The following is a 10,894-nucleotide window of genomic DNA, read 5'->3' on the forward strand; positions in this document are numbered from 1 at the left end:
GTTGGCTCCAAATTGGAAGCCTGTTTTTAGTTATTTCTGTGTGAAACTGAGCACCCATTGTTTAAAAAAAATACAGAGAATTTTGAGTAGTAAACCTGCCTCTCATTATCACTGTAACTTGCATATGTGCTGTACGAGAACGGAAAACCTGACAGGTCTAACAACAGTTATTTGGTGAATGGTCGATTTTGCAGAAGAGATAAAAATCAAACTGACATAAAGTCAGAGTTTAAGAGAGAATTTTATATTTCAGATAAAGTGGTTATAGTTCACTGCTGAATTCCTATTTACAGTTTCATTAGTAATAGTGAGCTCCCTGACCTGGCCTGCCCTATATAAGCTGTGGCCGAGAGCTGCTGCACAGTGTGACAAAGGCCAGTTGTGCTCCACTTGGATGTTAAAGGGCATGTTAACATTTTGAATTCATGTTGTTTTTCCTCAGAAAGCACCACATATTTTTCTCATAAACCTGAGTGGATGAAACGTCCTGGGGTCTTCCTCCTCCACACTCCTCTCTAAGAGGCAGAAATACAATTTGGAAAGTAGAAAATTACATCTGAAACCGGCAATATCAGCAAGCAGTGACATGTTTGTGGTTTTAAGTCTGCATTTCTTATCCAGGGCTAAGTACCTTCAGGTTGCATTTGTGATATTCTGTTTATTGTTATGTAAATCAGAGCAACGTTTGTTGTGGATTGAGCCTGGGATGATGGCCCTAATATAATCTGAATGAAAGAACGAGACTAAAAAATAAAATAGCTGACATTAATGTGATTTATATCACTGTATTTGCTATTTATGACAAAGGATGAATGCCAAGTAAGGTAACTAAAAGGACAGCTGGGTTATTTAGAGGTTGATACATATGTTATCATCATTATTATTAATATTATAAAATCTACTAACAACTGTGAATAAAAAGGAAAACCTACTGATAAGCAGCACTTAAATGGAATTGACAAAAACAAAAATATTTATGAAAATTATGTCCTGTATTAAATCTGTAGCTATTTTGCTCAATTAGGGAGAAGGTTTTTCCATTCTGTGATTATAACAAGTTGGCAAAACAAAGACACATCATAATTACAAAAAAGCACTTTAGAAATTCTATTTATTTTGATTTTTAAAAGGAAGAATCTGTCAGTGATAATCTGAAGAAAAAAATCACAAGGTTGCATTTTCTGTTTCCGAAAGTGTGTATTCTCACACTTTCAACATACTCTTCTCTTAAACTTCACCTCTCTTTCTTTATCACACACACGCTCACACACACATACACTCACACACACACACACACACACACACACATTCACACTTCTCTCCTCTCCATACTGTTCTAACACCTCTCAACTCACTTTTATAAATCCGCCTCACTGAGCTGAGCAGCCGTTTGCACCTCACTCCTGCTTGGTGCTGATGAGGAGATGAAAAATGGCGTACAGATGGATGTGGCAGATAACTAATTTACAGACCATTTAAAAGAAAATACCAACAGCTATATGTTTTTTTAAATTACAAATGCATTTGAAAATATTCTTATCAGTCAAATTCAAAAACAATCATTTTCCATGAAGTCTGTTCTAAGAGAAATTACTGATTTCACTAATTGTGGCTGTGGGCATCCTAGCATATAATTTGACTTATCATAACAGGAAAAGCACAGGTGTTACCAATAATATCACGATGGGTCCGTATCATTCTAGTGTCCCAGTGAGCCATGTGAAACAGTGTGACAGGGAGCCAGCATGCAAAATACCTGGACCCTTAAACTGAGGCAGCTAAATGGAATTCAGCCATCATTCATTTTATTATTTACACCTGTACTTTTCCTAGTGTCACATGTCAAAATGTCTTCCATAAAAAATTTATGTAATAGCTCCAGAAAATATGTAAAAACTTCATCATAAAGGTTGCACAGTATTACTTACATATTACTCCTTCCTTCCTGCTGCTGTCCAGCACTGTTCCCAACAACCCAGCAGGCAATCCACAAACACCAATGGACAATAACATGAGCAATATTTCTTTGTAACACATGCAACTTTTTTCTTACCATTGCTCAATGTATGTGCAGTACCCTTCATGTGAACAATGTGCAACATTATTCATGAAAACACTGTGTAATATAATTTTTTTCCCTCTTAACTACAATTGATACCTACCCTCATCTCCATCCTGCTTCTGCTGTAACGATACAAATTTCCTCCCATGGGACTAATACATTTAGTCTTATCTTATCTTAGGCCACATAAATGTTGTAACATGCAAGAAAACTTGCCAACACAGGACTTGTAAAAGAAAGAGACTGTCTGTGTTCACGGCTCAGTCTATAAACTGGCCCAGAACTGGGATGACAATGCAGCAATACCACAAAAAAAAAAAAAAACAGGTTACAGTAAAAGGTGCATAACAATCCCATATTTACAAGGCAGTGCCCTGTCCTCTCTATTTGGATATGTGCACGCATTCCTGTTTGCAGTGTGTTTCCTGAAATCACTGATCAGAGTAGATGAAACAGGTCAGGGCAGAGTCAGGCTGTGACCTCGCTCTTGAGGTTCATTAGGCCTCGCTGTCACTGCTCTACTCCCTCAGGGACAGAACGGGGGTTTCTACAATCTACCTGACTGAGAATAACTTGTTAAAATGTGTAAGTGTGTGCACGTTCGCATGGGCAGTCAGACATGATTGTGCAGCCAGACAGGACATCCATCTCCTATTTGGCCGTGTGTGGCCTCTGAGCCGAGCGACTGGACTGCTTCTAGATGATTCCTCAGTGGACCACCAGTGTGTCAGCAGCTGTCTGCAAGCACACTACCATAAATACACACCACTCTCCACTGAATGGAAGTCAAATAGTAATATGACAGCCAAGAGAGAGGGAGACGGAGGGGATGAGAACAAAAAATATAGGGGACAACAAGCTATAGGCACAAACAGTGCTCAAGGACGTTCAAAGACTATATTCAGCTGGAGAACGGCGTGAGGTGGGTAGTTCAATAAACACACAGACTCATGTTTAAATGGATAAGAGAGGGAGGGAGAAAATAGACCTGTCTGAGATACGCTCACATTAGCATTAACCCCTCACACATTACAACACTGGACTGTTACTCCGTCAGCAGCTCTTACTCAATAATCAATCACATTGACGCAACCCATGGAAACACAGAGATTGAGAGCGAGCAGTCAGGAGAGGATGTGTGAAGACAAATCCTCTGTGAGCAAACTCGGCAATGTCCAAAAATAAAAACTGCCTTGATTTCTTGCTTTACTCATGTCCCAGAAACAAGCCACTGTAATGCTCATTTCATGGCTGAGAACGCAGCCCTTTCAGCCACTTATTGGGACTTAAACTGAGCCTCAGAGGGTGTGATGATAACTATCTCCTCCGCTGCTCCTTCAATCCAATGTTCTAGTGTCACATAGACCCTGTCTGCTTTGACGCTGGCTGACAGAAGCAGGTCACTCAGTCAACAGTGTTGCCATAAATCCATTGCTATAGTCACAAACATTTCAACAAGCCTCCAGCTTCAGAGGCCTACAATCATTATCCAACACCACTGCTCAGGCTGACAATAACAAAACACTCAAAGGCTTATCAAAGCATGACTGCAAGAGACCTGCACAATTATTCCCCACTTCTGAACTTAGGAATATTTCATAAACAAAATGTGTGTGTGTGTGTGTGTGTGTGTGTGTGTGTGAATTTGGAAGGCGTGAGTTAAAGCAAACCATGTTGATTACATAGTTGATCGATATGAACGCGGGCTCAACGGTAACGAGGCTGCACGAGTTTCATTTTTCACCCGTGCGTAATGATACAGTAATAACAGTAACAGTCTGGACTGGCAGCCGGTAGACTCTGTGTTTTTGTGTGGAGCTATCTGTCTGTCGCTCAGACTGTACAGCAGCAAAGAGAAAAACATTTCCACGGCGCAGGCCTGTTTGGTGAAACGAGCCCTGTGCTCGGCCAAAATAAGGAGAAAACCGCAGGCTGTGGCATGATGCCTAAACGGACACACCCCCTCCAGGCTGTGGCATCGAACCAGCGACACTGTGATAAACAAACAGCGGCAGCTCTCGGCTGCGATATAATCATTATAGTTAGTGATCCTGGAGGACTGAACCCATCATTACTGCTCGTAATTACATTTCACCAACAAACAGGCCTAAGCATAGGTTTGTGCTTTCTCCACCTAAACACACGTCTTCCCCCTTTAGTGCAGACTGACAGATGACTGCACGAATGACATCTTAATCAAACCAGCTACACACACAAACAGCACACACACTCCTCCCCGCCTCTCAAGTCAACGCGGCGGTGCGCTCCTCGCCCCTCTCACCTTGCTTGACACATTTGAAGCGGACCGGGTCTTTGCAGTGTTTAATCACGGCCAGCACGTCCCGAGTGGTGAGCCCGGCCACTGGCATGTCGTTGACCTCCAGCAGCAGCTCATCCTGGGCCAGTTTGCCGCTCTGGATCAGTCCCTTCACCTGCTTCACTTCGCCGAAGTAGGGGAACTGGCCGTTCTCCGCGCCCCCCTTCAGCTCGAACCCCAGTTCCCCTTCCTTCCCCCGGGTTATCACCGCTTCGTGGACTTTGTTGGTCCAGTGGTTTTTCTTCTTGAGGCTCTTAGACATCGTTAGGGCGAGTTGATCTCCACGGGCTAGCCCATACAAAAGCCTCCTACCGTCTCATCCCTGCCTTTGTGCGACCGGCTGCAGCTTCACAGCGCCCGTGGCTCCATCATCACCGGTGCACGCCACGCGCAGTGTCCGCTCGGCGAGCCACGCAGTCGGACAGAGGGCTGCAGTACAGCTCGGCGGCGGATGAAATAATTATTACTCTGTCAGACACACAGGCGCGAGAGACAGATACTGGCGGATGACCCGGATGTGAAGCCTGAAGGAGGGGAGAGATGAATGGTTCTGGTTCGGCGTTAAAGGATGGAGAGGAGGGGAAATAACACAGGAGGCGCTTCACTCCCACTACACTGCCAGGGGCGCTTCCTCAGGCTCACTGATCACACAGGCGATGACATAGGAGGAACCTCAGTTGAACACTACATTATTTATGAACCTTAACCTATATCCTCTACCTGCAACCATGTTTGAGGCTTTTCCGGAATGAAATGGCTTTATTACTGACTTTTTCACCATGTGGCCTTTAGTTTTGTGGTAGTTAATAACTGTAAATGAATTGCAAGTTTGTTTGTTGGACAATTCATGCGCATTATAAGCTGAAATGATATAGAAAGCCTTAAGGCAACACCTACATTAGTCTTAAATACCCATCTTCTAGGGGGGCCTACTATTTAAAAAATCAAATTAAAAAACATATTACATTTTTATTGTGCTTACATGGTGCATTTTACTAAATAGCTTACATTTCTTCTTAATACATATAGAACATACACAATTTTCAGAGTAATCCTATCACATAGCAAGAACTTCATTATTGGATAATTTTGCTAAATCCTTGGTTTAAGTACAAACAAGTACAAAACATTTCTACAATATCAGCACATGGTACATAGTACTTGGGAAAGATCATGGTTATGTAAAATAAACTGTGGTTAAGACATTGTTAAACTAAAACACTTGATTAGGGGCGAAGGAGAGAGGGTATATCGGTTCATTTCAACATTTTGGCAGTTAAGCAGTAAAAACATGGAGGATGGACTGATTGTTTTAGTGTTGTACAACTGTTTTGCTGTTGTACTACTATTGTAGAGTGAAAGAAACAACATTAAACATCTGTACTTCTGCTCTGTAAAATTCACCCTCTTAAGTTGGTCACCGTTACATCATCACTATGATGACATAAATTCAAATCCAACAGAGAATGACAAATCCTTTTGTTGCCATTATTTTTTCATGGCTGCATGGTTTTCTGAAGCGGGTGAAGTAAAGTTTCATTCAATATTTAACACAAAAGTCAAGAGCTGGTCCTCCAAGTCTACTGAGGACGACAGCCCCTCTTACTGCCACTCTCAGCCCCATGCGTGTGTGTGTGTGTGTGTGTGTGTGTGTATTTAAAGACATACTAAGGTGCTTTTGTAATGTGAGTATCCTCTGTACAACACAACATTACTGTACACAACCCCCTGTGCATCTGCAACCAGTAAATAATCCATGAAGAGCAGTGGATCCACATTGATTGTCACTTTACTTACTTCACTATGTTTGCATTTAGGTCATACTGTACATTCTGGTTACAGCTGATTCTTCTGACACTAATTCTAAGCAGATGATGATGCAGACCAGATGATTATTAAAGACTAACCACCACAGTGGAGAAAGAGTACTGATATATCCAGAAAACTGGCTGGATTAGGAGATTATATACTCAGAGGGGAAATGAATCCTTGCTTTGCTATATCTGTGCCTCTGCTGGTGGATGTCAGAACTGCAGCTTCAAGCGGCCTGTAGCCTGAACGCCAACACAGTTCAGGGGTGAGGAAGCACATATTATGGAGGGTTCAACATCTGCAGGTTTTCACACCAACAGCAGCTCATTTAAAGTTACTGGTGTATTAAATTATGAAACCCTCTGATGCTGCCTTCAAATATAACAACAATCTGGCACTGTGTAGCTTTTTTTGTTACATAAGTAGTATTTTTTGTGTACATGACATGTCATACACTAAGCATTTGTCTTGTGCTCATCTATCTATATCTGGATCAGAGTATTTCACTATTTTGGACCTTCCTTTGTGAATAGAAGTATGATAGAAGCACCAAAAGAAAAGGAATCAGCTGTCGAAGCTTTGAGCTGGAGTGTCTAAATTTGGAGTCACTTCAAGCAACTCATTGCCACATCAAGATATTCTCGTGACAGGATACAAAAGTAGAGCAGTAGCTCTCAGTAGTGTCTTGGTGGCCAGTGTTAGGAGGAGTTGATCTTACACGAGCTCCTAACAGCGTTGTAATGAAGTCTTTTGGTCTGCATGTTATTGTGCTGCATGATTGGAAGAAAAAGAGCATCATAAAAAAGACGTACTTTATCTTTGATATTCTTTCTGTGAAAGCTGCAAGTTTGAGCAGCTGCTGCAACTCAAATCTTTCACTTTCTGTCAGATTATTAATAATCTAAGTACAATGGTTGTAGTTGTTGTGATTGTGTACACCAGAAACATCCATAGAGGCTTCCTCAGACTGTCTGTAAATATATTTCTGAGTGTGTTTGAATACAATGGGTGTGGGGAAGAAGAAAGAAAATGGTATTATTTCATATCATCATTATAGACAGAAAGTAATGAGCATCCTAAAGCAGACTGCCAACAACAGAAGGCAAAAATACAATAACACGAGGCAGCTTGCACACTCAGAGGGGGAATTTCAATAGAACTTATATGGATTTAGCTCACTGCCTCCCTCATTGACTCTCTTCTTTCTGCATTTGCTGTTAGAGAAGAAATGCACACTAAGTTGTTTTTATTGCTCGGCAAAGACGAGGGGGAGTGGGGTCACCTTCACACAGACGCTCACAACAGGATGAACAGGCTCCTCCCGTCTTTATCATCTTTATTTTATCCACGGATGTGCCAGAACTTAAAAAGAAGAAAACAGACTGCAGACAAACACATTATCATCTATGTTCTTTTGAGACAGTAACAATATTTGGAAGACATTTTAAACGTTAAAATTATAGAAAACAACATGGTGGCATCAGTGAGAAACCCAGGGGTGTGCTGGACTGGAGAAGTGGTTAAAAATCTCTTTCAAACGTGCACCCACACACACACACACACACACACACACACACACACACACACACACACACACACACACACACACACACACACACACACACACACACACACACACACACACACACAAATGCAACACACGCAGAGAATAAGTTAATTAGACCGAATGGCTTAAGGGAATTGGCAACTAAATCACGTTGGCTTTTTCTCCCAGCTCACAATGAGATTTAATTATGCAGTGAAATTTGTGATGGCAAAGTACCTGTAGAAAGTCCAAACCAAACCATACAGACATCCTCACTGGAGCCTGAATGATAAAGCAGTTGGGCTAATATCATCTGATATTAACTTATCACAGATATAATGATATCAGTATCTGGATGTATGTCTGCAGTACAGAAATGCTTTGAGGTAATTCAGACAGATTTTTTTTACCTTTTTTCAACCATAAACCATAAAGTGTTACACTCCGCACACTAAACAAATTTAATTAAAGCTGCACCAATCAAAGTTTTTACATTAAAATGGCTGTAATTGATATTTCTAAAATAACAATGTATCAAATGACAATGAAAAAATAATGTGACATTGTGCTAGGAGAATTATCACCTGTATCTGCAGCTCCCTTCAGCTTTATGGAGCTTTATATCGAGTTTCAGCTCATTGATTAACTCTGTGGACCACAAATTTACTGTTCTAAGTCCCTCTGACCGCGCTGTTGTCATTGTTTCCAGTGGCAAAGCTCTAAAAGCCCACTGTACACTACCTGCTCAGCACCAACAGACAAACACAGTTAGCAAATAGCTGGTGAACACAGTGGAGCATTTGGCAAACAAAGAGACATTTTTATTTCCCTCAGGAGTTGGTAGAGACCAAAAACAGAGCTAAAAGAGAGTGTATACTGGATCATGTAGCCAGAAACACAAGTCCATATTAACATTAATGCTGTTCCAAAATAGCTCAATGTGTAAACAGAAAAACATTTGCTAACATGTTCACCATATCAACTTAAAGGAATTGGTAAACATGTGGCCAGCCATTAGCCAGTTAGCCTATTTTAGCACAGAGACTGGAAACTGGGGACAACAACCAACAGTGGTATCAATCTTCTTATCTGACTATTGGCAAGAAAGCCAATAAGGATGTTTCCCAAAATGTTGAACTATTATCAAGAGTATATGTATTATATTTAAAGATAAGTGTATTGGCTTATATATCATAGGATTTTTAAAACTCAGAAACATGAGTACTGGCCTTAAAAATAATCCTGGGCGATAATCCTCGCCTACACGGAGACATTATTATCAGATAAAAAACTCACACATAACAAATTCTATCTCTTCCAGTCTTCTCAGATGTTAACTCTTTTAAGTGGTGTACGATTTGACCACAGATCAAAAAATGAGCTGGTTATTACATATAGTTTTCACAGAGTTTCTTCAGATGTGATACATGGTTTGGATTGGATTTCTCTCTCTTTGACACTGTGGTCAGTTGCAGTCTGCAGTGATGTGCTGTTTGATCACCTTCATTAGCATCATCATCCTCTTCTCTTTCACTCTTTCCTCCACTACATACCTTCATTTCGAAGAAGTTTCATATCCACGCTTTTTGATCTCCCTTGGAGGGCTTTGGGGATTAGCCAAATGAGTCTGCAGTTAGCTTTTAAAATCACACAATGCCTCCCAAAAATGGTGTCCTCTCAGCTAATGCCTAATCATTGTGCTTGAGCAGTGATGGCTTAGCTAAGTCTGCAAGACAGGAGTCAGCCTTGGCACTGCTGTTACCCATTTGTAGGATGTTCATTGCCATCGTTTTCGTGTTTATCAAATCTATAAAAATGGGAGAAAAAAAGACTGGAATATGACAGTTGTCCTGATAATCCTATCACTATCTCTCAACTAATTAATTTAACGGTTGATCTGCTCATGAAAACTGGAAAGGACTCTGGGCCACAGTGCTTGCTTTAAATCACCACAGCGTGTTAGAAAATAACTTTCTCATTCTAGTTCAGGATTAATTAGTCCTAATCTTGGGGCGTTTCCAATGGAGATTTTATATAAAAGGCCAATACATCTTTGTCAGGAACAATCTATGTTAATTATATTAAAACTGGTGATTAGATTTTCCTCAGTTGTCTCCTTTATGACCATCAAGCAGCCATCAGTCTTGGTCATTAGTTACACAATATGTCCACTAGATGGAACCATTCACTGCTGAACAGTATTGGAAGCTGCCATTGAATCCTCCCCCTAAATATAACCCCTATTCTCAAGTCCCTGCTCAGCTTACCAGTTAGTTTTACTATAAATATTACAGTCCCCCTCCACTCAAAAAATACACTTTGGTTATTGTTTCTTTACATGGATGTTTGTTGAACATTTCTCATGTTTATATGAGCAGGGCAATGCAATGTGGAAATTTGAAACTTGTAGAACACATACTCTGACAAATACACTTTTCACTAAGGTAGGAAACACGTTGTGTCCAGTAGTTAAAAATCTGAAGTAAAACATGTTTGCTTGGTTATAGATTATGGACTTTACATAGAGGAGTAACTGTTGTTTAAAAAAAAAAAAAAACTAAGTAATTTAACTTTTTGTCAAAAGAAATGGACAAATTATTAATGAGAACAAAGTATTTAATATACATCTGTGAATATATCTGAATTTGGCAGGTTCTCCTGTTTATATTTACTAAAAATGTATTTCCAAACATGCCACTCACAACTTGGTTCATATGATGCAAATATATGTTGACAACAGATCTCTCTGATCCACAGACTTTTTGCTGCTCATGAATAAAAAACTAAGACAAAGTGTGAAGTTCAATGTCTCTAAACCTGACAAGACAAACATTCTTCTAAACATCAAAAGCACAGGTATGTTTCTAACAAATGCAGTTTAACATTTTAACTGGTTTAAACTTTCTGCTCTATTGTTTTGTAGAGTACAATTCATGTATGAAAGGCAATATGGTTCTCTCAAATGATTTCAGAGAGCGACTACAACCCCCATTTAATCTATTGTCTCTATTCATTTTATCAAATTACATTTTAGCGAAAATTGTCCAGTAAAATTTCTCAGATGTGAATGTGACATTCAAATGTCTTGTTTTGTCAGTCAAATGTTCTCCTGTTAGAAACACAAGAAGTTTCACACACAAAAACAGACAGGAAAAAA

General features: G+C 40.1%; 1 protein-coding gene across 5 annotated transcripts in view; it reads right to left on the reverse strand.

The window, feature by feature from the left end:
- LOC130176310 (membrane-associated guanylate kinase, WW and PDZ domain-containing protein 2-like) overlaps positions 1-6,130 on the reverse strand; it is a 77,577-nt gene extending 71,447 nt beyond the window's left edge. For 4 of the 5 annotated variants that reach the window (XM_056387319.1, XM_056387318.1, XM_056387324.1 and 1 more), the window contains exon 1: positions 4,344-6,128. In XM_056387319.1, the coding sequence (XP_056243294.1) occupies positions 4,344-4,641 (298 nt within the window). In that variant the 5' untranslated portion in view covers positions 4,642-6,128. Of the gene's footprint in view, positions 1-4,343 lie in introns of all 5 variants that reach the window. The other variant, XM_056387323.1, reaches the window with a different exon arrangement.
- Positions 6,131-10,894: the final 4,764 nt, after the last annotated feature.

The sequence above is a fragment of the Seriola aureovittata genome, chromosome 10 (assembly GCF_021018895.1).
Source record: "Seriola aureovittata isolate HTS-2021-v1 ecotype China chromosome 10, ASM2101889v1, whole genome shotgun sequence".
In the NCBI taxonomy this organism is placed as follows: domain Eukaryota; kingdom Metazoa; phylum Chordata; class Actinopteri; order Carangiformes; family Carangidae; genus Seriola; species Seriola aureovittata.